The sequence below is a fragment of the Mugil cephalus genome, chromosome 10, assembly GCF_022458985.1.
Source record: "Mugil cephalus isolate CIBA_MC_2020 chromosome 10, CIBA_Mcephalus_1.1, whole genome shotgun sequence".
Lineage (NCBI taxonomy): Eukaryota > Metazoa > Chordata > Actinopteri > Mugiliformes > Mugilidae > Mugil > Mugil cephalus.
In genome coordinates, this window is record NC_061779.1 from 6,606,651 (window position 1) to 6,633,426 (window position 26,776).

At 44.1% G+C, this 26,776-nt stretch overlaps 1 protein-coding gene across 3 annotated transcripts in view; it reads left to right on the forward strand.

The window, feature by feature from the left end:
* The window catches only part of znf423 (zinc finger protein 423), a 133,153-nt gene that overhangs the window by 42,835 nt on the left and 63,542 nt on the right, over positions 1–26,776 (forward strand). For all 3 annotated transcript variants that reach the window (XM_047595965.1, XM_047595966.1, XM_047595967.1), the window contains exons 4-16: positions 19,873–20,050; positions 21,090–21,214; positions 21,467–21,548; positions 21,657–21,732; positions 21,835–22,115; positions 22,204–22,487; positions 22,606–22,986; positions 23,129–23,310; positions 23,929–24,468; positions 24,579–24,729; positions 24,880–25,434; positions 25,525–25,709; positions 26,271–26,716. In XM_047595965.1, coding sequence (XP_047451921.1) covers positions 19,873–20,050; positions 21,090–21,214; positions 21,467–21,548; positions 21,657–21,732; positions 21,835–22,115; positions 22,204–22,487; positions 22,606–22,986; positions 23,129–23,310; positions 23,929–24,468; positions 24,579–24,729; positions 24,880–25,434; positions 25,525–25,709; positions 26,271–26,716 — 3,466 coding nt within the window. The remainder of the gene's footprint in view (positions 1–19,872; positions 20,051–21,089; positions 21,215–21,466; positions 21,549–21,656; positions 21,733–21,834; positions 22,116–22,203; positions 22,488–22,605; positions 22,987–23,128; positions 23,311–23,928; positions 24,469–24,578; positions 24,730–24,879; positions 25,435–25,524; positions 25,710–26,270; positions 26,717–26,776) is intronic.

Below are 26,776 nucleotides of genomic sequence, written 5' to 3' on the forward strand. Positions count from 1 at the left end.
AACAAGTGTCGCATACACTCAGTCATGTAAGCCTTTTTATATATAGGTATAAACGCTTCTTTGTTGAATGAATTTGTAGAGTGTTGATGATCCATTTTGAAGTGGTAAATTTCTATTGATAGTTTAAATAAAAAACATATTTTAAAAAACATAAACATAAGCAGAAGATGAGGGAAATGCTGTAAATGTTCTGCAGTTGTAGTTGTTGTAGTACCAGACTGTGCCACTAGTCGCTCTTACCGTTTAATGTCATGTAGTTACAGGTGTGTTTGCTAACCAACCAAAAGGATGGTTAACATAAATTAAAAAAACAAGCACACCTCTCTGCGTCCAAGTAAGATAAACATCCCACACCTGGCTCTGGTCATTGGGCCGGCCATGTTGGTTAACACTGCAGCGTAAAGTTGACAAAAAAAATACGACCTATCCAAGGTTTGTGCTCATGCTAAACTAATATTTTTTTAGCATGATAGCCAGAGTACTAAGTGTAACGTTCCAGAGCAGCAGGACTCTGATTCCTTGCCTGAAGTTATTTAAAGTGATGAAGTATGTAAGCACCAGTGTTTTTTTTTTTTTTTAAAAAAACACAAGAACTTCAGAAGTTATTTTTATGAATCATCAAATGAAATTGGAATAAAACGGCTTCTTCAAGTACAGCTTCTTAAATATGAGAACTGCTCTTAATTTCTTCTTAATTAAATCACCTCTTTATGCACTTCAGTTTAATAAAGTTTAATAAAGTAAAGAAGTAATTATGCCCGTGATTTTGGGCAAAAGTAAACTTGATGATTGATTTGTAATCTTTCCATTCATGCACAGACTTCCAAATCTATATTATGGGTTAAAATGAGGCAGCTTGATGTGCATCAACTGAATAACAATAAAGAATTGACAAACAAGGCGTAATAGATTTAACTTGTGCAAACAGTTAAATTGTCAAAACAAACTAGTGACACAGATCACTTTATCTTGTTCTTCATTGTTTCAAGTCAGGTTGAGTAAAGTTGCACAGGCTCATTGCAGCATCACAAACAGAAAGAGCTGACACAGTCTCCTAAATTAATAAGATGTCATTTGGTCTTTTCAGGCATAACATGATTCCTAGCCAGCTTATGAATGACAGACATTCACTGTCACTCATATCAAGCTATTAAATAATCTATAATCTATTTTATTCTTTATCAACAACGTGGTCAGAAGCACCATACTGTTTGTATAATGAAGCGCACAGGCTGCAGGAATGCACACACAGTCCTATAACTTTCTTTTAGTGATGATTTAGTGCTGACTGATAGTCTTCAGTAGAGTTTATCTAGACATCAACTTCTTTTTTGAATGTGCCATTTGTTGTACAGACTTGATTTGATTCATTCGTCTGCTGTGTCACCTTAAAACCAGTCACATGACTGGGGGACAGGTAGAGGTCAGGTGTCTGAGGGAAGATGATCATGGGGAGATGCTGATGTTGTGGTCAGGTGTCACTTTTCCCAGGTTACAGTTGCAAAAGGGGATGAGCAGAAAGTTTCATTGTGTAATTTCAACCACCCAACACCAGCCGTCTATTGCAATGTTAAATAAAACTAAATATATCCTCAGCATGTTTTCAGTACAGTTATTGTACCAAACTTTTATGAGCTAAAACAATTAGAAAACCAATTTTCATGTTACAAAAGAGAGCAAAACGGATAATCAACAGAGCTATTATTAAGACTCAACATACAAATTATTTATGAACTTACAGACCTTAAAATTCAATGATGAAATCTCTGGACGGTGTCCAGAGGATGTTTCAGACTCGATCCAGTAAATATGAACTGTTTGTATATAAAAAAAGGTACAAACAAATGAAAAACAAAGACGCACTTAACAGATTTAAATACTTCAAAAACAATATTATTAATGAACATAAAATTGAATTATAAATACTAGTGAGCTCATAAACTCTTTACTTAATGTAGCATTTACACGCTTTGTTCTGTCTAAATTTTAACACGAGCAGACAGATAATGTTAATTTAAAAAGGCGTAATAAGCTGAAGCCTTCACCTTTTCAGTCAAGGTGTGTTTTTGTTTTTTTATTGATGTGGTTGTTTCTCTAAAAATCATCCTACCTGTACTTTTTATTTTTTGGAACCCTAGTAAACAAAATCAAGTAATTCTCCTTCTTCTTTTTTCCCCTTTCCATCCTGCAAAATGTTTCCCCCCCAGATTTTTAGTGTTTAAATGTTTGTTTATCAGTGATTGATTTTTTAGTTTGGAGGATTATCCTGCGTGTAAAGTGTGTATCTGTATTTATCTATATATTTATTAATGCATGTGTTTTCATGTCTTATCAGTGTGTGTGTGTATGTGTTTGTGTGTGCGTGTGTGTGTGTGGAGGGGTCAGGATAGAGTTGTCATGGGGCCATGTGGGGGCCTCCTTCATGTATGTATGTGTAGTTGTGAGGGGGGGCCCAGAGTGGAGGTGGGGGGTTCACTGGATAATGAGGAACAGACCATTCCCTTGGATTCCTGCACCCCTGCCAACAGCCAGGACCCCCAGAACCTCCACCCCACCTGCCCCCCTTTTCTTTTCTTTTTTTTTCTCCCCCCTCCTGCTGACACCTGGGACTTTTTTCCTCCTTTTCTCCCCCCTCTCACCTCCTTCTTTCTCTCTTCCCAAGTGGAACGTGCCACCTTCTTCCAATTGATCTCTTCCTCTCTGCCTTTTTAACTCCTCTCCTCTCCTCTCCTCTCCTCTCCTCTCCTCTCCTCTCCTCTCCTCTCCTCTCCTCTCCTCTCCTCTCCTCTCCTCTCCTCTCCTCTCCTCCTCCAGACCACAGACCACAGTGTCTCTCTCCTTTCCTCCCTGCCTCCCCCCTTGCCGTCCCTCCCCGCTGAGTTCTCAAACTCAGAACTGACCACATCCCTTCTTTTCACCCTCTCCTCTCCCTCTCCCTTCCCCCACAGCCTTCCTCCATTCTCTCCCCATCATCTCTGTTCCCTGTGGAGCTGGCCCCAAAGCTCTGATCCCTTCCTTCATGCCCCCAACCCTCCCCGCTGTGCCCTCCCAAGGCACGCACACAAACACGCACATGCACACACGCACATGCACACACGCACCCTGTGGCGGCCGGCCCCTAAAGCAGCCCCTGTTTGTCTCCCTCCCTCTGTTTTTCCACTCTTTCTTTCTCTTTTTCCCCACCTCTGTCTCCCACACCCTGTTTGATGCTTTAGATTTGTAATGCGCTTCACTTAAGCTGTTTTTCTCAAGTTGGTACTTTAAAAGCAGCAATTTATGTCCTTGTCCTGCATCATGGCTTTTACTGGTCAATGCGTCCCTTGCCATAGCAGTTTAGACCCTTTTCCAGTTTTGCACTCCGCTCCCGCTATTTGTTTGCGTGTGGTGTATTTACACTTTGTGTTTCCTGCATCATTTTGTTGATGATCTTATCTGGGAAGTTGCACATCAGAATCTACTCGTCGAGTAGCTGAGCTAAGAGTAGCTGATATAACTTTCAGATTATTATTTTTGGAAATGGGCCAATGTAAAGATACTTATCACATAAGTTGTGCCTTGGACAGAAAACACGCTCTGTACGGTTTCTTAAACTTGCACGAGGTCACTTTTCAATATCGATTCTAAAAAAAAAAAAAAAAAAGAAATCTTTGTTTCTGATCTGAGCCATTACATTCTCCTCTATAAATATGGACATTAAAGGTCTTAAAGCTGCCGGTGTAATATTATCAGTTCAGATTCCTGGCCTTGGTGCATTTGCTTTTTCATCATGATTTACCTTATTCTCAAATGTTTTACCAGTGTCTGTAAATCAGCTGTCATTATCTGAAGAGTATGCTTTAGACTTTTTACTATTAAACTGCAAAACAACAGATCGCCTTCAGAGTTTTACTTAAAGTTTTGAAGAAAAAATGGTGGTCAGTGACTGGAAAGATTTGGTCATAGTAAGTCCTGCTAGACCTATTCCCTTTTTATGCTATAAATAATAGTTAAGGTCTTATTGATGGCTCAAGATTCACATCTGTTCTCTGTTGTGTTGGATTAAATGCATCAACTGTAGTGTGATTTTTGTTGACTTGTCTGTCAAGGACAATGTTCCCCTATCATCCCAGTATCCCGCGCTGGGACAAGGACAACACAGCCGTTGTTAATGTTAGCTGTAATTCCCGTGGTCTTCCTCCTATGACGAGCCAAAATGTCTGCTGTGTGAAAGGCCTATTACATTTTTCTTCCTCTTCTCCTGCTCTGTTATTATTATTAATGACCCTAACCTGGCCCAGATGTTTCTTGCCTTGGTTTTGATTTCGGGATCTAGTGTCATAAAATAAATGAAAACACGCGGTATGTGTAATACAAAGGTGCACCCAGGTGTACAGCAAGCGCACACACATGCGAGCAGCCACACACACACACACGCATGCAGAGTTTCAGTCACAGACAGTGGTGGCAAAGGTTAGTGTACCATAGGGAGAAGGCCTATAATAGTTTTAACCCAGTGCTCAGGTGTGACTCGCCTTTGTCCAGCCAAATGTCAGAGAAAAGCACAACTCCGGGGAGAGGGTTAGGGGTGGAGAATGGAGGGTGGAGGGTGGAGGGCGGGGGGGCTGAAGTGGAGTAGAGAAGTGCATGAAGGCAGAGCGAGTCAGAGAGAATAGAAATGCAGAAAAGGGAGTGAGATGCAGAGTAGATTGAATTCAGCGACAGTCTGATGTAACTGAATGACAAAGAGGATGCTCCAGGCTTTAGTTAATCATTCAGATGCACGCCCGACTGTCTTTTCTGAATATCTTGGCTGGAATTCTTTATTTATATCTAAACTGACTTCTTCTTCTTTTTTTTTAACCGACTGACCATCTGATTGTTATGTCCAGAGAGTGAGCGGCTGTTTTTGCCAGGCTTTCCGCCCGGTCTCCTGGTTATGTGGGGGCTGGGAGCCGTGCTCGACTCTGTTCTCTCCACGCCTCAAGAGCTCCCTAGGGGGGCAAGAGGACCAACTCTGCCAGCCTCTCTCACACACTCCCATTTACCCCCACCCCACACACACACACACACACACACACACACACACACACACACACACACACACACACACTGACGTCAGCTGCTCTGGGCCTTCTCCCCTGGGTGCTACCAGAACCCTTTGTTTCCCTCCCTCCTGTTCCCTCCCTGCCTCCCTCCTCTCCATCTCTCCTTCCACCCCTCCTCACTCCTCTCCCTGTCCTTTGTCCCTAGAAATAGCTGTCCTGCTTACTGCCTGATTGGAATTCACTTCACTATGGGAAGTCACAGGGGAGAGCCATTGTCAAGTGTGTGTTTGTGTATGCACACATGTGTAAGTGTTTTTTGTTGTTGTTAAATGATCATGGGGGCATGCATAGTTCTTGTTCATATGTGGGCAAGAAATAAACTCCATTTTTTTTTTGTTTGTAGAGGGAATAATATTAATTTATATTTTATCCATTCTTTTATCCGTCATTGACATCAGAAAGCGGTTAATGATATCATACCTTCAGCTGTATGAAACCTGCCACCATTTTTGCCTCTGCAGTCTAAACACTACAGGAGTTAACAAAACCTGAAATTGAACCACGTTACACATTTAAGGATAAACTTGTTCTTCTAAATCTCAAACATGTAGAGTAGCCTCGTTCCGCCCGAGGTGTCCGTTCTTAACTGAGAACTGTAGGTGAGTTTTCACCTGTCAGTTTTGATATCTGTTAACAGTAATACAATAGCTAATGTTAGCCTCAAGGGCCGGAACATTTAGCGTTGCTTGACAACACCATCAGCCACTCTGCGTCCCTGTAGGCTTGTCACTCTAATTGGCTACAGTGATAGTACGGACGTAGTTATCGACATTTTAATATCCTAAATATCAAACGTGTTTGACATTAATCTGCCAGTGGTTCTGCAGATTTTAGAGTGGGCCGTCACATTACCAGACTATCTGGGCTGAACCTCCTCTGATTGTAGAGATGTACGAATCAAGTTATAAATTAACCCGTAGATTCTGTAATCTGAGGTCAGATTTATTAATGAATTAAAGAGTCTGGAAGTAAAGGCTAATGAGATCTGTATTCAGTTAAACATGCTCAACTTAATTGTCAGTTAATCTTTAGAGTTTTCTTTTTAATTCATTGTTTTCATCTATAAAATGTTGCATTTTTTTACTTGTTTTTTACTTGACTTACCATTAGTTACTTATTTTCATGAAATGTTTTTTGAATTGACTAATTATCATAGAACTACACACAGTAAAGTGAGTTCAGGTGAGAGAAATCCATCGTTGATAGGTGTCAGTACTTGCGCTGCACGTTTCTTTCCTTCGAGATCTATTTATTTTCAGTATGAATGTTTGTGTATGATCACAACTAAGTGAACATTTTGTATGTAGGCCTTTCTTCAGTGTGCGTGCATGCTTGTGTGTTCATGCGTGCTTCTGCTCCCAGCATGAATCTCAGAATTGGGGTTAAGGAACAAGAGAATTCCTCCTTCGTATTCCCTCTCTCCTCTCCTCCCATCTCCTGCTCTCCCTCCGTCTTTGTTTTGTCTCTCTGCCTCACTCGGGCAAGTGGGATGTCTTTAAAATATTAACCAATCTGCTCTTCATTTCTCAAATATGATATAAAACGCTCTGTTAAATAAGTCAGAAGCGAGGCCTGCAGAGGAAGCTCAGCGAGGAGGGAGCGCTGGAATAAACAACAAATAAACACAAACAACAATGAAGAGAAGGAAAGATGAAGAAGGCATCAGCGGGGAGGGGTCCGGGGGGGGTCTTATACTACATTAGCTAGCAGCGCTCTCTCCGATGGCTGCCTCTGTTCTCATGCACCTACACATCAAGCACTATCTCCGTCTTAATTCCACTCAATTTATTATAGTCTTACTTTTTTGAACTCTCTCATCTCTCGTTTTTTTTTTTTTTTTTTACCTTGTCCACCATTTCCCCGACTCCAGTGAGAGCAGCTCAAGTGAAGTATTACACTGCACTCACCCGGCTCAGTGAGGCCTTCCTTCTTTACCTTTTTCCTTGCTGTTGTCTGGAGAGAGCGCTCAGCTCGAGTAAAACGCACTCCTTCCCCTCTTTTCTCTTTTTCCTGGGCTAGTGTTTGGGCCGTGTTTGATTTTGATGGGGGAATGGGTGGTAGTGTTAGTGGGCATTTGGGGGTTTTGGGTGGTAGGGTGAGAGGATATCTCTCCCCCACGTCGGCTGCCAAGCCGTGCGGCCTGCGAGCGAGCAGATAAAATTGTGCGTGAGTGAAGACGAACTGCTCGGTGCTTGTGTACAGAGATTTGTATGCGCCCGTGTTTTGAGTGTATGTGGGTATTTGGTGTATGTGTTGGGGAGTTTGTCCTCGGAGAATAGTGTGTGTGTGTGTGAGGGGGTGTCGTGACAGCTGCAGAGGGGGGCCGGGAGGCTGACTGCTCGCTGGCTGATAAGGGGGGGCTTCACATCAGAGACGCAACGAAAAGACTAATATTTCTGCAGTGCAACACGCACACTCACACCCACACACACACACACGAGTGCACCGAAGCTCATAGAAGAGAAGCAGTGGGAGAAAAAGTTAAAGAAAGCTAGATAGGGCTGTGGGACGCTCTGTGAGGAGGTTTAGATTGTGTATGTGTGTGTATTGTAGGAAGCGTGGATCCACACTACTGACAGAGAGAGAGAGAGAAGGAGAATCAGAAACACACAGTGAGGATGTGTGCATGTGTTATACTGTACATGTGGCTTTATTATAGACAGATCAGCATCAGATTCACCAGTCTGGTTGCAGGGTATCGATGGACCAGGCTGTGTGTAAAGATTTTATGCCATGATCAGCCATTAACACACATCAGATATTTTTACCTGCAAGAGAGGAACATAAATGTATCATAACATCAGTGATGGCTCAATCCCACTAAACCAGCATCTGCAACACTAAGACCTGAAAAACAAACACATTGTATGTGCGTATGTCCATTTACGTCAGAGAGAATGACGTCACACCTGGGTTATCGGCTGCAGTTATGGACGTGTCCGTTAAAGCTCTCGCCTTGTCAGAATATAACTTGTTGAAACCTTGGTGTGTCTAGTAATTACATTTTCTGAGTGCAGAGTTAAATTAAAGTTTAAAAAAAAATCTTGATATTATTGCTATGATGTTAAACAAAATTTAGGCTATTTAAGCTACACAATTGTAAATTCAAAGAGTTTTTTTTTACTATAATTACTAAGAATATTCAAAAGTTTCAATTGTTTAATGTAGAAAAAAAATACACTGTTACTCACAGTCTGCCACGACGGTGTTGTGCACTGTTTTGGTTTTACCAGGCTCTTATTCTTACTTGTTATTCTCATTGTTAGGGCGACATAAGCTTGTAGTTCCCATATAACACATGAAAAACTTAAATTACGCTGTAACAGCATTTCAGCATACGTATGTCGAAAAATACTGTCTGTGCGGCCAATTTAATGCAACAAAAACTAATCAGAAGTTCCAATAAACGGAACATTACAGGAGCTTCTAATTACTGTTTACACACGGGGCGGCCATCTTGGTAACTCAGCTGAGGGGTAGTGAAGATTCTACGACTTTAGAAGTAAAACATCCGACTTTGTTGGGCGAAACTTTCAACTCGGAACTTGGAAATTCCACACAAATGGAATGCACCATTATTACACATTATTAACCTCTTCTAATGTAATGTAAAAGGCACTGATCCAAACAATTTCTGAATGAAGTATAGTTTTGATTTCGGAAAGAATAGATTTATTTATTTGAATTTCTTTCTCTGCAAAGAGTGAGTTACAAATAAATACACTCTTTTCCAGAGGCCGGTCACATACTCCTCATCTACCAATACCATGTTTTGTTAACGTCCCTCCTGCTTACTCCCCTTCACGTGCCACACTCTCCTAACAGACTACACCAGCCTCTGTTAAATCTGTTCCAGTGGCATAATGTGTTTTTTCCTTCCTCTTTCCTGATGTAATAATAGCCCCCACCAGTCCTTAATTATTCATATTTTAGTAATACAATCCAAGTTAACGGTTCAAACATTAGTACATAATAAAACTCCCGAGGCTTTGCTTTTAATTTAAATCCTCCGTTTAAATTAATTTTGGGGCATGCTTGTGCTTTTAGCTTGCTCCTCCGCAGAGGGGAGGGGGAGGGGTGGAAGGAGGGAGGAGGGGGTGGGGGGGTGGGAAAGAGACAGAGGAGAGACGGAGGGAGAAAGAGATGGAGGAATCAGGAACTTGCTCAGGGAGATGAATCTGCAGCAGGTGGAAGAACAGACATACAGATGTGATTGAAAATCTTCTTTAACAGCACATCTACTCAAACAGTTGTCACCTCTCGTATCAAAGAGCTGTCATTTAGCTCATCGCATAAGACATCGATAATTCAGCTGGGCCCGTGGAAGCAGAGGACAACGAGGCGGACGCTGAGATGTAGAGAGGGAAGACTGAAGTGGAGGGTGATAGGTAGGTGTAGGAGGTGAAAAAAGTGATATTGGAGAAGGATGGAGAGATGCATGGGATGAGGGAAGGAGGAACAAACATAAAGTGGAGGAAGAAAAAGAGATTAGTGGTTGTGATGTGAGCGGGTCCCTCCCTCTGAAGGCACGAAGACACAATGACCCCAGTCAGTCAAAGAGGCATTTCCATTTCTCTGCTCTCAGCGTTCTATCAGGCTGTTTGTGTCCTCTATCAGCGAAGTGTGGGAGACAAAGTAGAGTTTGCCTCTGCTCATGTTCTGACTTAATGTTGTGTGTGTGTCTGTGTGTGTGTTCAGCTGCATGTCTACAGCTATGTATGTGTGTGTGTGTGTGTGTGTTTGAAGCCAGTGTGGTGCTGTACAATAGTTGGTGTCCCAGAGCAATCCGCTTTTCTGCTGCAGAGACCAACCAGTCAGTGGTCTCCATTGATCTGCACCCTTTCACCACAGACACTCCCAACCCTACTGTGTACACATGCGTGTGTGTGTGTGCGCGTGCCATTTACTGTGTGCGCGCTCACTTACACGAGTGTTTTACGACACCCTCTTTCCTGACCTTCACCTTGGTCTTAACATATATTTTTCTCTTTTGCATTTTATGATAAAATGTGTGCACAGATGCGTCCGCTCCTAGAGGCACATCACTTTTTGTGTTGTGTTGTTTTGTATTTTGGTGTGTGCGCCTCTTCCCTTTTTGTTTTTTTTTTCTTTCCTGTTGGGCAGTCACAGTGGGGAGAAGAAGGTGATGAGGTGTGTGTGTGTATGTGAAAGAGAGCAATTTACCCTCAAAACCCTCCTTCATTCCACAGCAATGCGTGGACTACACACACACACACACACACACACACACACACACACACACACACACACACACAACACACACGCTTGCACATGGCTCAGCTAGGCGGATGCAGGTTGTAATTACGGGACCCCCTGGCCTTTCTCTTTCTGTCTTTCTCCCTCGCTGCCCTGCCGACCTCTCTCCCCCTTTGATCTGTTTCATGTCACCAGCTCAAACACGCACGCACACACACACACACACACACACACACACACACACACACACTTTTTTCTTATCAAATCCACCTTTGTTTCTGCCTGTGCGTCCCTCCCTGTGTGTCTGAGCGCTGCTTTTTGTTGCAGCCAGTGTGTGGTCCTTAAATCACACAGGAGCCTCTTTTCTGGACAGTTTGTTTTGAAACCTCTACTTCTTCTACTTCTCTACCATTACACTGAATTTGGGATTATTTCCTGTTGAACTGTGTGTGTGTGTGCGTGTGTGTGTTGGCCTAAGTACGTCTTTATGTCTTTTTGTCTGCATGCATTTTGATAAGCGAGAGCTGGCAGCTTTGCATCTGCAAGATGAAAGCCATGTGTACAGTGTGTGAAAGTGCAAAAGCGTATGAAGTTCTGTAAGACAGACAGACAGACACACACACACACACACACACGCACAAACACACAGCAGTACGGCTACTACTACTGTGCTTAAGCGCACGTTTAGTCTGCCTCCTGGAATTTCATGATATCTCATGTCATCCTGCAAAAAAAAAAATCCTTCTGCGTCCATCACTGAGTCTTGTCTTTCATATATTAAATTATTTTAGTTTGTTATTCTACACCTCCCCTTCCTCCCCTCCTTACATCTTCTTCACCTCCATCTCCTTTTCCTTCACGTCCTCGTTTAGTCTGTCCTTGACCCTGAACTGGTAATCTTGTCCTTCTCAAGGGAGTGAAAGCTTACATGAGTAAGTACTAGACAACACACTCAAGTCCGGTCGTGAAAGAGATGAGGTTACCTGGTGTACCTTACACCTGTTTATATCCGGGTTTTTGGTTTTTGGTGGTGTAATTATTAATCTACATCATAGATTCTGTGCTGTATCATGCAGCTGATTTTACAATTACAAAACTGAAGCCTTCAGATCAAAGGGTTCAAAAGGCTTTTGCCGACTTGCTCTTGTTACCTTTAAAGCTTTAGTGTAATACAGCCCCTTGTCTTTTCTGTTTTAAATAAGAATAATATTCTAATGTTTTTTGCATTTAATTAAAAAGCAAAAAGCTTCATAATTAAATCATCTCTCAGTTCATGTTTTGTTACTGCGCAAGAGCAAAAAAAAATACCTGAACATTCAAATTCCTGCGGTAAGAGAAAATAAATAAATCATCGTCCATGTTTTTTCTTCCTTATTTTGGTTTAGTTGTCATTAGTTAGTGTTCTGTTTATGCGTATTAGTTTCTGGTTGCAGTGTGTCAGTGTCTATCCCACTGTGCATTCTCTCTCTCTGTCTCCGTCTCTCCTGCCGTCTGTGCTCGTAATCCCTGAGTGTGTCAGTAATGGCAGGTCCAGGTGTTCTGCTCTGCTCTGCTCCTCCCCTGGGGACTCCTCTTCGGTGTGTGTCTCCGTGTGTGTGTGCGTGTTCCTCTCATGGGGGGTTTAGGAGCTGTGAGTAGGGGGCTGTCCAGGATCTCGTTCTCCAGAAGGGAAGGGAGGGAAGGGGAGCGTTGGGCTGGAGGTACCCGCCTCTCGCAGCTTGCTCTCGGGCTCCCCTTGGGTACGGGACCCCCCTCACCACCACCACCACCGTCACCACCACACCTCATCCCTTTTCCTGTGGGACCGGGGGAGTCCTCATCGCCTCTCTTGTCTCTTTCTCCCCTCATCCTCTTACCACATCTCTCCTCAAAATCATCTCCTGGCAGCTTAAGCTCAAGCCGTTTTCCTCAAGATGGAGATGCTTTGTAAGTGTTGTTAAAGTGCTGTTTGTTTGTGTATCTGCGCTACACACATACATAGAAATGTGTTTGTTTGTTTACCTGTGCATGTGCGTGTAACAGTGTGTTTTGAGCAGCGAGCTCCAGCTGCCTACATCACTTATTTATAGGTCCCACGTACGCCTAGGTGAATGTGGGAGGACTTGTGTGTGTGTGTTTGTGTGAGTAATATTGTTGATGCATCAATCACATCCACTTATAGCAGATGCAGTTTGTTTAAAATGATGAATGCACACACAATCCTATGTGAGGCTCTCGCTAAACGCTAATTAACCATTATTATTCACAAGGTGGCCCTAATAATGCTTTGAAACGTAACTCGGGTGTTATTATTCATAACTTTGTGTATTATTACTGTTGTTTGTGTGTACGTGTGTGTTTCAGTGAACATCCAAAAGCCTCTATATGTGTGTGAGTGTGCGTTTGCGAGCGAGTGTGTCTGAGTGAATGAGAAGTTTGTGTGTGTTCACATGTGTGACTCAGGTGAATGTGTTTCTAGGTTAGCGAGCGGTCTGCCAGTCCACCAAACCTCATTCTTATAAATAGATGATATAGCCGCCGGCATGCACACAATAGGATCGTACCACTGGGTTTCTCTATGCATGTGTCTTCGCGAAAAACCATGTGTGCATAGGCAGTGTACTGTATGTGTGCGTTGGCATGGTGTTGTTGTTTACCTAATGCTCTGCCTGACAGCTGGTTCTCATTTCTGAGCGAACAAACAGCGGACAAGATGGACAGAGAGAAAGAGAGGGGGCTGGAGGAGGGAGAGGATACTGCACAGGGAATAGAACCACTAACCCTCCCCAGTTAAAGTGTTTCTAGAGCCCAAGGATGGATGAGGAGTAAATATTCAAAAGGACGACGGTACACGGCGAGATAAAAGGCTCGTTGGAAAAAAAAAAAAAAAAGAGTTTGAAAGTGGAGAGGATGAGAAAAAGAGGAAAATGTGGTAAGAGGACGCAGATGCCAGCCCCGCCGCATGGTGTATGTTTGTGTTCATGACTCCTTCGTTCACTTTATCTGTAAGTGATTTTAACATACTGCTCATTTTTGATTTTTAGCGGTAACTTTTTCCTAAGACAGCAGTGTTATTGAGATTGAGTGATTTGATTTCTTTATAAAATTACAGAGTTAATAAATTTGAAATGGTCCTCGAAAACCTGTGGTGACAATATTAGCCCCATGCTTGCGTTCCTTCTCCAGCAAAGTCTGACAATGATTTTTACACATCTATTAAAAGCTTATTTAACAGGACTTCCTCACATTGACTACTAGAAGCCCTACTGAAGTCTTAAAGCGTCTCCGTGTGTTGTTCACCGCTCGATGTTTGTATACAGTGTATTATGTCGCGTGGTAGGGACAAACTTGTCATCTGCCAGCCCACTGTCCACCCACCCCCATCCTTAGCCCCCTGCCCCTAACCTTCTGCCCTCAAACACACTTACACGCACACACAAACACACACTGCCCATATGGAGCAGTTGGCGCCCAAAAGGGTCCAAAGCAGCCGGACCCATTCCCAGGGCAGGAGGTGAGGGTCCCCGCAGCCTGCTCCGAGTGTGTGAATGCGTGTGTCCATCCATCGTGTCCTCGTGGGCCCGAGCCCCGGACTGACTGCCGCATCGTCCTTTCTGTCTGTCCTCTCTGTATGTGTAGCATAGTGTGTGTGTGTGTGTGTGTGTGTGTGTGTGTGTGTGTGTGTGTGTGTGTGTGTGTGTGTGTGTGTGTGTGTGTGTGTGTGTGTGTGTGTGTGTGTGTGTGTGTGTGTGTGTGTGTGTGTGTGTGTCAGTCCCAACAGACTGCATCCCATGTGAGCTGCAAGGACAGCAGCAGAGGACTGTGGCTCCTCCAATCATAAGCCCTGTGCATATGTGTGTACTGCTTCACCCAGTTAACATCGAACCATACTGAGGATTTATATTGCTGTTTGTGTGTGTGTGTGTGTGTGTGTGTGTGTCTGTGTGTGTATCTAGACCACGCTGCCATGTCATAATACTGTATCCCTACAAGATAATGTCAGATCCTGGTCACTCGTGAAGACTCTTTATCCGAGTATGAAAATGCATTCCACCCTGTATTGTGTGTAACAGAATGAATTCTTGTTCTTACTTTACCCACTGCCACGTTAGATAGACTGCGCAACAGGTAGTTTCAGCCAAACAATCTGAGTGGCCAAAAAAAACCTTCCAACTGTGCAATTCTCATAATGCATGGCAACCAGTAAGCTGTGCTTAGCTTACTGGTTTCCATGTCAACGTGTATGGTAATCACAGAGCCAGGTAGGGATCTTTTTTTTTTTTTCTTCTCTCATGTGTAGCTATCCCAATACAGTATGTTAGGTATTTTAGGGGGGAAAAAAAACCCTTCAGATTATTCTCAGCACAATGAACAGGTCGTCATGTATATTATTGTTACTGTAGGCTCTGGCAAAATTAAAAACTAATTAACAGCCGTCAGATAGCCTCTACGCAAATACTATTGATGTATTTCACCCTCTTAAAATGCACAAAAGGCCCTAATTGAGCAATTTATTAGAGAACCGTTACTCCAGATTCCAATCAAAAGCCACTATTATTTAAACCTGCAGGATTTTCTTCACAAAAAAAAAAAAAAAAAAAAACGAGAGAGAGTTGGAAAAATTATGAATTACTATCTGGATGGCATCTGTGCTTTTCATCAAACTTAACTCCGCGTTGAATATTGAATTGTGCTCTGACTGCGTTTGCATGTGTTTGTGTGTCTGTGTGAGACAGTGAAAGCCAGAATGAGCGTGTGCTGGGCTGCCCAGAGTGAGCCAAGGGTGGAAGTTGTTTTTCTGCCCCCTGTGGTGAGTCTGGGGCTGTGTATGTGTGCACGCCTGGGGCAGCCTGAGGCCATCGGAGGGGGCCTAGGGAGCGGTGGAAGGAAGGATGAAGCGAGAGAGAAAGAGGGAGAGGGATGGAGGGATGGGAGGTCAGCAGGGGTCTCGCAGGGAAAGGTGCAGGTCTGGGCCGATGGCCAACCAGGAAGGTGGAGAGGAGAACTGGATGGTCAGATGGGGGGAGGAGGGGAGGAGAGAAGTAGAGAAAGGCAGGTTGATAGGAAGATCAGATTTGAGCAGGTGGACTGCTCAGCCCGGGATGAATACATTTATTTATATTGGGACAAAGCCACATAGCAGAACTATTACAACTTAAATCCGTCTTTTCTTCAAATACACACTTTTATTGCAGTAATATTTAAAACCTGCATGACACGTAATTGCATGTTTAACTTAACAGACGACTTTTCATGTCATTCATTTATGATGCAAATTCAGAACTGTCTGCATGTAGCCGTAGGTCGGAGGCAGATTTAGCTCTTGTTGTAGCAGCACTGGGACCCGAAACCCTTTTGCTGCTACCAGCTGAGCTCCTTTGATTCAAACATGAAAGCAATATAAAAGAGAGAAAGCGCGACGTGCGTGGATTGTGTTTCCATTTTAGGCATTTAGCCGACACACGTTATCCAGAAGAAACTAAATGAGAGTTGGTTCCATGTCGGTCTATTGAATTCTGTAATTCATTGTCAGCTTTTAGTTTCATATCTAGCATAAATGTCCTAATATACAGTTTAAATAGTTGAGTTGTTAATCATCGTGCATGAGCCGAAAATTTCTTTTTGTGGTTTCCTTATTATAAACCGTGTAGCTTTCATATAATTTCCCTTTGTGTGACAAACTTACTGGGTTCGGGTAGGGGGAAGTCGACGGGGGTGACAGAAAGATAAAGAGAAATTGATCAGCATGTGTGTCTCTTCATTAGAGTGTTTCACCAAGGCTGCGTCCTCCACACGTTGCCGCACGGTCTGGCCTATTAGAGAGACATGCAGGGAGTGTGAGTGTGTGTTGTTTGCATGTGTGAGTTTGTGTGTGTCCGGCGTTGCAGGTAGTCTCAGGCGGTCCGTGCAGTCACTTACTCTGGTCCTTTTTTTTTTTTTTTTTTTATTACCGGCCCCCTGGATTGTCTCCCCGCCTTTCCTCTTCTCTCCTCTCCACTTTTTTTTTTTTTTTTTTTTTTTTTTAATATTTTTTGTCTCGTCTTTTATCCCGCCATCTTTTCTTTCTCTTCTGGAGTTCAGAGTCTGTCCATCTGGAACATCTCTCCCCCTCTTCTCTCCCTCAGTCCCGTCCAGGCCGAGACACAGGGGTGAAGGCCAACACCAGTAGGGGAGAAACTGTTGGAGAGACAGAGGGACAGAGGGAGAGATGTCAGTGCTATAATGAGTAACAACATGAAAGGTGACGGAGGGAGGGAGGGAGGGAGGGAGGGAGGTAGTGGAAGAGAGATGAAGACAGAAGAGTAGAGGGACTGCTGAGGACAGAGGGAGGGATGAAGAATAGAGGGAATGGATGGGAAAGGAGAAGACTGCAGAGTGAGAGATAAAGCGGGAGCGGAGCGGCTGGGGCCCCGTGGTCCACTCTGCTCCGCTTGTTCGTTTTCATTCGCCAGAGAAGAAGAGAAAGGGGGAGGAAGAGGAGACGGGGGTAGGAACAGCGTGTGTCGGCGTCCGCCTGCTCCTGCCTGTTTCTCTCTTTTCTTTTTTTTAACAACACTTTCTTTTCCTCCTTTTTCTTTTTTTTTCTCCAGCTCCCCTCCCTCCCCTCTCAAGCAGCCATCCTCCTCCTCATCTTCTCTCCTCTTGAGGATTCTTCTCTAATTTAACTTTTCATTGAAATTTTCTTCGCTCCCCCCCCCCTCTTCCCCATCCTCCAGTTTCTCCCAGTTTGCCATTCGGCCTTGTCTTGCCAGGTCCCCTCGTGGCCGACTGACAAAGGCGCCGTTAAAAAGCCGTGTGATCCTCCATTTTAGCGCCAGCCACGCTAGTCAGAGGATTAGGGCTCTTTAATGACGCTAATCTCTCCTCCCCTTCTTTCTCAGCACCCCCCCCACACCCCACCCCCCCCTCAAAAAGTGATTTCTCCCTCTTGCTCTGACTGAATCTCTGTAGTGCAATCTCCCCCCTTCCCATAGTCTCTCCTCAGCCCTCTTTCCCACCTCAGAAACATTTAACTGACTCATACTGGTGGTGCGCCTGTAATGATCCACATGTGTCCACACCAGCACTGTGAACAAACACTTTCGTTGTTGTTTTTTTATTTATTTATTTTTTATTTACTCCCTCTTCTTTACTACATTTCTAACATGTCTTTGAGATTTAGCGTTTTCGTTCTTGCAGCTCAGCGGCAGCGGCGTGCACACACACTCTCTTTATTCTTACATGACGCCTATTCGACAAAGTCAAGAGAAAGAGACAAAAGGTGAGAGGGTGCAGTATCCGTGTTTGAGACGGCCTCACTAATCTTTCTCAGGCTTGTGCCCTGTTGTGTGGGCAGCAGGGGGTGTCTGGATTGGCATTTTATAGACACACTGTATTTTAGCTCCGGCCTTGACTCCATGCAGATGGTTCGCATATTTTTGTGGGCTGCCATTTAATTCAGTCTTATGCGTCATAATCGTGTGCAGATTGGAGACCAGCGCACTGAGACGGACAATAACGTTTGAAGAACTTTTATCGGCTTTCTTTAACAGTTCGGTTTATGATGCATAACTCAGCTGCCCTTGGTTCTGTGTAACTTTATTAGGTGGATGTGTTGTTGTGTAATTTAAATTATGCTGTTGCACATTTACAGTAATTTCAGACTTAAACGGTGGCTGGTTGAGACAAATTTAAAAAAAGACATCAAATCTAAATCTAAATACGACAGTGACAACAGAATCGAAATTCTGCTTCTGCGTTATTTGAGTAGTTTAAATTTCAAGTCAATTTTCTCCTCCCTCTTTCTGTCCTCATCAGATCTTCTCTTGTGATTTTCTCGTAATATGTCACACATTTTTTGATATATTTATACTGACTGTGTGCGCAGCTCTACAGTGAGTCTGTGTTTTCTCCTTTTCGCTCTGTCACCACTTCTCCAGTTCTTCATCCTCCCAGATTTTTCTCCTTCACGCTCTCAATTTCTCCGTCTCCCACACTGAATTCTGTCCTCCGTGAATTTAATTGATTAAAAGAGACCACCTCATTCTTGCTCCGTTTTCAAGTGCAGAGTAGCAAAACCGCAGACTGTACTTCCATAGTTCACCTCAGAAGAAAATAATTCAGTTTCAGTTTAAAGCAATTTGAGTTTCATACAAGTTTCATTGTTCATGCACCTCTTCATATCCTTCTCCTTTCACTTCCCTCGCTTTAAGGCTTCATGTTGATATCTCTATTCCTCTCATTTCTTTTTTTTCCTTCAAGCTTCCAGTCAAATTTATAATTCCATGCATTTAGAGTTTTTTTTCTTAAAAACCCTGGCCCACCTGCAGAGTTCTATTTGCTCATCGCAGTGCCTACATTTTCCCCACGATCGATTCATCACAAGAATCTGTTTTCCACCCCCTCCCAGCAAGGTGTAATACACAGTAGACCCGACACACACACAGAAGACCGAGGCAGGAGTTGGTGGAGGTAAATCGGTGTGTGCTTTGGAACGGTTTCTAAAATTATCAGAAGAAGCCGCTCCGCTGCACACAGTGGTGTCTGCTCCGATGTGTTTGCATTGCAGGAACGTTGAGCTTACAATGAATTTTGGCACAAGTGATGTTCCCCCCTTTCTGTCCGATCATTCTCTTTGATTTGTTGCTGGCCTAGTTGATTTAGCGAGCAGATAAAGGCAAACAGCCTCCCCTCCCGTCTCTCTTCATCTCCTCTCCTTCTTTACATTTATCAGGCAAATGCTAAATAGCCTCACTGTGCTGCTTCACAGAGCGCACAAAGAAGAACAGAACAATATCAGGCATTATTCAGCCCCCTCTTTTGTCGCCTAAAATCCATTCTGAAGTGTCTATTAAAGGAGTCGTGGCCTTTTTGTCGCTTCGGTTCCAGACTACACAGGAGGGGAAAAAAATGGGGAGAGCAAAAAAAGGAAAAAGAGCAATGCATAATCTCCTATGTATGACAGATAAAGGGAGTGAATATCGCCATCTTTCCGCTCTGCTCTCCACATCTCCTAATCGCTTTTCCGACGTTTCAATCTGCCAAGGCCCTAATGAAAATATGATGAGGCGGATCTATGGTCCTCGGGGACGGATGGAGGGATGGGAAGGGAGGGGAGGTGAGGGGAGGGATGGAACGAGGGATGGCTGCAGAGGGAGGATGAAGGGAGAGAAAATACACTCTGTCCTTATTTCTGCGCTCCGTCGGGGATACATAGTTCTTGGAGCTTTCTATTTAGATGTTGCTACTGCCGGAGAGTGTCTCTCTCTTCTGTTTCATTCTCTCTCTTTATCTCTGCCATCCTCATTTTCCTTCTGCATGTGTATGTGTGCAAGCAGGATAAATGTGTTTATTTTTTTGTTTATACCCTCTTTTTTCCCCGTTCGAACTCCCACAGGCCGCCTCTCCCCCCGTTTGCCTTCCAAGAAAGATGTAACTTCTTCTTAATCATTGTAATACTCCCCGTTTTACCCCCACCTTCTCTGCCTGGGCTCACCTGTCTCCTCATTCTTTATTTGTTCTTCCGCAGCATTGTGCAGGAGTTGTGTTTGCGTCGTCGTGATGCGAATAACATGAATTAAGTTCATTTTTTTTGTGTGTGTTTCTCTGTCAGATGGTGAGGATGACCCAGCAGGGCTATCCTGGGTGCCTTCCTCGCCCTCCAGTAAAGACGTGGCGTCGCCTTCGCAGATGCCCGACGGTTGCTGTGACCTTGGCATGGCCACTGGTGGCGAAGAGGAAGGAGGCGCAGGCCTGCCGTACCCCTGCCAGTTCTGCGACAAGTCCTTCAGGTACCAAATTCACATGTTCGGTTCCCCAAGGTGTCGCAGGTGCTGCCTCACTGGACTGAAACACTCCGTGTATTGTAGACAATAACACCGATGTCATGTTTGGATGTTTAGCTGCATCCTCTCATCTCACTCATGAATATCAATGTGTACATGAGTAAATTGTATTCTCAACATTACCATGGTAACGCTAAGGCAAAGAGCGAAGGGGATGAGGTGAATACATTTCTCACTAACCACTCCAGGGACTAAGTCGAGACCCATTTTAAGAACCGCTGTTGCACACACACACACACACACACACACACGCCACAGAGTCATCATCATTATCCTTTATGCCATTTATTCTACAAAAATGTCCTCTATGTTACTCTTTGTGCTTGAATTTGTTGTTTTTAGGTGAAAATTAATGCTCACATTGAAAAAAACAACAACAATAATTTAATTAAGTTTATTAGTCATACTTACTACTTTTACCACATTTAAACTGCAACTGGAATATCAAATGCACCGATCAGCCACAACATTATGAGGAGAAGTAATTCGGTGTTCTGTCGGGAAAACTTTGGAACTATCATTCATTTGGATGTTACTTCGATATTTTCCACCAAACCAGACACTCCCACCCCATAGCAATGACGCTCCTTGATGGCAGAAGTCGTCCCCAGCAGGATGCAGCCTGACACACACAAAAATGGTTTAGGAAAACTCAAAAAACATAAAAAAAACATCACAAATTCATTACATCCCCAACAGATCAAGTATCTGTGGGATGTACTGAAACATGTCTGATCTACAGAGACCCCTCCCCTCAACCCATAGGACCCAAAGGCTCCCCACCAACAACATACTGTTGCCAGCCAGACACCATGGGACACCCTCAGAAGCTCCATTTCCTTTCTCTGATGAGTTGCAACAGTTTTGAAAGCACAAGGGAGACCTACAGAATATTAGCGCGTATGTTGCGTCATAATGTTCTGCTTGATTGTGATCATTGTTATAACGAGTCTCCATGTCTTCATCTGCTCCTGATCGTCCGCAGCCGCCTCAGCTACCTGAAGCGTCATGAGCAGATCCACAGTGACAAGCTGCCTTTCAAGTGCACCTTCTGCAGCCGTCTCTTTAAACACAAGAGGAGCCGAGACCGCCATGTTAAACTCCACACAGGTACGAAGGAACATTGTGTCTCCTGTGCATCATTGTTCTGATTTAGTTTTTATCACTGCTGTCTCCTGCTAAACGTGTTTGATGTGCATTGAAGTAGGACTAGAGGGCTTTTAAAGCTAGCAAAAAAGAAAAAAACATAAGATTTAGAGCTGTGTTTGGGATACATAATTTTTGGAAAAATCCTCTATGAAACAATTCTCTATGAAACAATTCTCTCTAGTAATTATCTTACCTTTATGATCCAAATTTCAGGAGATAAGAAGTATAGTTGTCAGGAGTGTGAAGCTGCATTCTCTCGCTCTGATCACCTGAAGATTCATCTCAAGACGCACAGGTAACCACTTCTGAACTTGTGATCAGGAAATCTGCACAGAAAATTGGTTTTGATTTAAACCTATTTTTTAAAAATGCTTTGGCTGTTTTTATTATTTTACCCATCCAGCTCCAGCAAACCATTTAAGTGCAGTGTGTGTAAGCGTGGCTTCTCCTCCACCTCCTCGCTGCAGAGCCACATGCAGGTAAATCATATTTTACTACTGTTCCTGTGATTGTTATTTTGACTATTATTTGACTTAAGACCTTCGCTAATTTTAAAAAGTTTTAATTCCTCACTGTGGCAGGCTCACCGTAAGAACAGAGAACATCTTGCACTGAGGAGCGAGCGAGATGGTGTAAAGAAGGCAGCAGGAGGAGAGGGTGACCTGGAGCAGGACCTCTATATGTGCGATTACTGCGAGGAGACGTTCAGCCAGACCGACGAGTTAGAGAAACACGTCCTGACCAGACACCCCCAGCTGTCTGACCGAGCAGACTTGCAATGCATCCACTGTCCTGAAATATTTCTAGATGAGGCTTCTCTCCTCACGCATATTGAAACACAGCACGCCAATCGCAAACACAAGTACTGCGGAGCTTTACTGTTAAAAGTTAATATTCACTGAGAATTTCACAGGAATATAACTTCAATTTTTTTTTTTCTCTGTGCCCAGATGTCCCGTCTGCTCAGAACAGTTCCCCTCTGTAGAGGATGTCTACTGCCACCTTGACAGCCATCGTCAGCCGGACTCCTCTAACCACAGCGCTGCCAGTCCCGACCCGCCACTCGGCAGCGTGGCCTCAATGAGCTCAGCTACTCCAGACTCTAGTGCCAGTCTGGAGAGAGGCTCGACACCTGACTCCACACTAAAGCACAGCCAGGGTATTGAACGAGGTCGCAGAAGAGGCCCTGAATCTGCGGAGGACATGGGGATAAGCCTCAGTCATCAAGGAGGAGGTATGGTAGTCACTTACCTACAGAATGTCTTCATTTAATAGCTGTTGCTTCTTAGTTTAAATGCCTCAGCTGCCTTTATGTATTTCTAAAGTACCATTTTAACTGTCCATCTCAACAGGTGGGGGAGCACACTGGGGTAAATTGACGTACTCCTGCCCTTACTGCTCGAAGAGAGACTTCCATAGTCTGGCTGTGCTGGAGATCCATTTGAAGACCATTCATGCAGATAAGCCACAACAGAGCCACACGTGTCAGCTCTGCTTGGAAACTCTGCCGACACTGTACAACCTCAATGAACATGTTCGCAAAGCTCACCGTGGCAGTGGTGGAAACGTTAGCGCAGCGGCCGCAGCATTTCCCTTGCTGCAGTTCACTAACGTCACAGCATTCCACTGCAACTACTGTCCAGATATGTTCGGGGACATCAACTCTCTGCAAGAACACATCAGAGTGTCCCACTGCCTGCCTGGTAGCATCATGGCAGGATCCACCACATTAGGTGTGTTTAAAATGAGGCTGTGGCAAATGAATTGCATGTGTAGTATGAAGAGAAATGTCCGATAAAGGCTGTGGAGGAATCTTAGTGCAGCCTCATGATTCATTGTAGCTCTTATTAACTTCAATTCTTAATTCCATCCTAGAGGGGAACCATGCGTTCTTCTGCAACCAGTGCTCAATGGGATTCCTGACAGAGTCTTCATTGACAGAACACATTCAACAGACACACTGCACATCTGCTACAGGCGGCGGATCTGCATCAGGAGGAGCGGTGGCCAAACTGGAGTCTCCTGTACTACAGGCTGCATCTCAGTCCTTCATGGAGGTGAGAATCAAGAGCAAGGATTACCTATTAAAAAAAAAAAAAAAAAAAGATACGGTTTTAATTGGAGTTGATGAGAACTGAGAGAACAAAATGTAAAATGCCCACACATTGCTAATCTGTTGTTGATTAGGAGTAAGTTGGCTGTTATTTAATTAATAAGTTTGAGTTATGTAAGAAAATGTCTTTCACAGTTTTTTTATTGAAAAACGGACTCGAGACGTTTTTGAGTCTGTGATTAATGAGTTTTCAGAAAGTGTAATTAATTGCACAAGATGGGACTCATTTTACCTCTTTACCCACAGTCCATGCTGTGTTCAAAAAATAATTGGCTTTGGACAGAAGTTAATGCAAACTATATTTTTCATTCCTGTTTAATCGATTCATAGGAAATGGACAATCTTTTATTGCAACATACTATTTTATGTGAACATTACTGCCAAAACTTCTAGCCTCAGATTGCTATAGTCTTAAAACTTTGTATTCTTGGATGTCTCTTTCTCTTTTTTTCAGTCTTTCACTCTGCATGAATTAAAAGCTAGTCAGTCTGAATCAGTATGTGTGGATGTATAGTCATTTATTTTTTTTTAAAAAAAGTAAAGAGTTATTGTCCATGTACAGGTTTACTCCTGCCCTTACTGCACCAACTCTCCTATCTTCGGCTCACTCCTCAAGCTCACCAAGCACATAAAGGAGAACCACAAGAACATCCCCCTGGCTAACAACAAACGGCAGGCGAAGGTTGCCGACCTCAGCCCTGCCTCCTCCGACGTAGAGATCTCTTCTCCGAAACGCCACAGACTGGGAGGGGACTCTACTCCGTCCATTGGCAGCAATGGGGATTATCCATGCAACCAGTGTGACATGCGATTTGCTAGCTTTGAGGGTTTCCAGACACACCTTAAATCACACCTGGAGATGCTGTTGAGGCGCCAGTCCTGTCCCCAGTGCAACAAGGAGGACTTTGAATCCCAGGACGCATTACTTCAACACCTGACAGTCCACTACACCACCACGTCCACCCAGTATGTGTGTGAGAGCTGCGATAAACAGTTTTCCTCAGTGGACGACCTGCAGAAACACCTCCTGGACATGCACACATTTGTCCTGTACCACTGCACTCTCTGTCAGGAGGTGTTTGACTCCAAGGTGTCCATACAGGTAAATAGCACGGCCTCCTACAATCTTTTGTAACTTACCACAAGTTGTTATTTTTATCAAGACACACTGAGCCAGAGTTGCTTCTTTCTTTGGCTCTTTTTTTTACTCAGGTGCATTTGGCAGTGAAGCACAGCAATGAGAAAAAGCTGTTTCGCTGCACAGCCTGTGCCTGGGACTTCAGGAAGGAGGCAGATCTTCAGCTTCACGTTAAACATAACCACCTGGGTCAAAGGTCAGGCCTCCCCGGGGGTCTCGGTGCAGGTATGGTACACCTCTACTGGGATCATGGCTCAGATTCATGTCGAACATTAACCTGACTGTGGAAAAAATAAATAATAATCATGGTTTAATGCAGAATAACAGTTTCTGCAGGGTTGACTTGATGCATATGCAAACGTTTTTGTCTCACAGGGCTCAAGCCACGGAAGTGCATCTTCTGTGGGGAGACGTTCGGGACAGAAGTGGAGCTCCAGTGTCACATCACCACGCACAGCAAGAAGTTCACGTGCCGCTTCTGTGGCAAATCTTTCCACGCCATCTCCCTGCTGGAAAGACACCTGCGAGAAAAGCACTGCATCTTCGATGGTGGCAACATCACCGGCAATGGGGGCGGCACAGGGAGCAGTGGGAGTCAGAACGGAACACCCAATGGGCTGGCGCAGTCCTCCAAACGAGGAGGAGGAAGCGGCAATGGAGGCGCTGGAGGAGCTGAAAGAGCAACGGTTGCGGCCGCGGAACAAGCCGACCTGCAGAACATGTTGCTCAAGGGCGGAGTAGCGGGAGGAGGATCGGGCCACGGTGGAGATACAGTCAACAGCCACGAGGCAAGCGGAGGCGAGGAGGAGCTAGACAATTCAGAGCCCATGTACGCTTGTGATATCTGTGGAGCGGCATACACCATGGAGTCCCTTCTGCAGAACCACCGGCTGCGTGACCACAACATTCGGCCAGGAGAAGATGATGCAGGTAGTTACTGTTTTCAATCGAATGCCTTTTAAGAGGCTGTTTATTTAATTATTGTTATTAATGATTCTGCTTAAAAATTACGTGTTCCAGGTTCTCGAAAGAAAAAAGCAGACTTCATTAAAGGGAACCACAAGTGCAACGTGTGCTCCAGAACATTCTTCTCTGAGAGTGGGCTCCGTGAGCACGCTCAGACGCACCGAGGCCCCGCCAAACATTACATGTGTCCAATATGTGGCGAGCGGTTCCCCTCCCTGCTAACGCTCACCGAGCACAAGGTACACGTCCTGCTCTCCGTTCTATCTGTCTACGTGTGTGTGGGTGTGTTCCTGTCTTTTGAAGTATTTATGGCTCAACATGTAATTTACAGATTTAAAGAAAGAAAGAGCAAATGTACTGTAGAGGGAAACTCCTCCCAGGTATAACAACACAGGAGTCTGTGGCTGCATGTGTTTGCTTTTCTCTTGTGTGACATTTTTGTTGTTTTCCATTTATGTACCTGTCTTTTGATCATGAAACATCGTTGGCTGCTTTGAATATAGACATAAAAAATATTAGATTGTCCTAAGAGAAGCAATTTGTGCCGCATCAAACTTTAGGAAAAATGTTGGTACATTGAGAAACAAAAAAAAAATAATAAAACTAACTATATAATCCAGCTTCAGCCAGTTATGGCAGGAACAATGTCTTATTATGATTCAGTAGAGAGCTCACAATACCTTTAAATTGATTCATTAATGCATCATAATGATAAATGATTCAGTTGCTCTTCTGTACTTTAATAGAATATAGACTCAAGTCTGTGTTATTAATATTATCTTTATATTCCCTCTCTGCAGGTGACCCACAGTAAAAGTCTGGACACAGGAACCTGTCGAATCTGTAAGATGCCCCTGCAGAGTGAGGAGGAGTTTATAGAGCATTGCCAGATGCACCCTGACCTCCGCAACTCCCTCACCGGCTTCAGATGTGTTGTTTGCATGCAGACTGTCACATCCACCCTGGAGCTGAAGATCCACGGCACCTTCCACATGCAGAAGCTTTCCACCGGTTCTGCACTTGGAGGAGCCGGAGGAGGAGGAGCGGGAGGAGGAGGAGGAGGAAGCGGGAACGGAGGAGCAGGTGGAGGGAACGGCTCAGCCTCTTCATCCCCTAATGGGCAGCTGCCACAGCATAAGCTGTATAAATGCGCGTTCTGCCTAAAAGAGTTCAAGAACAAAGGCGAGCTGGTGAAGCTGGATGTCAATGGACTGCCTTACGGCCTTTGCGCTGGTTGCATGACCAGGTAGGTTGGGTCTGGGAAACCCAATAAATAACAATTTGTGTTTAAAGCAACAGCATATCA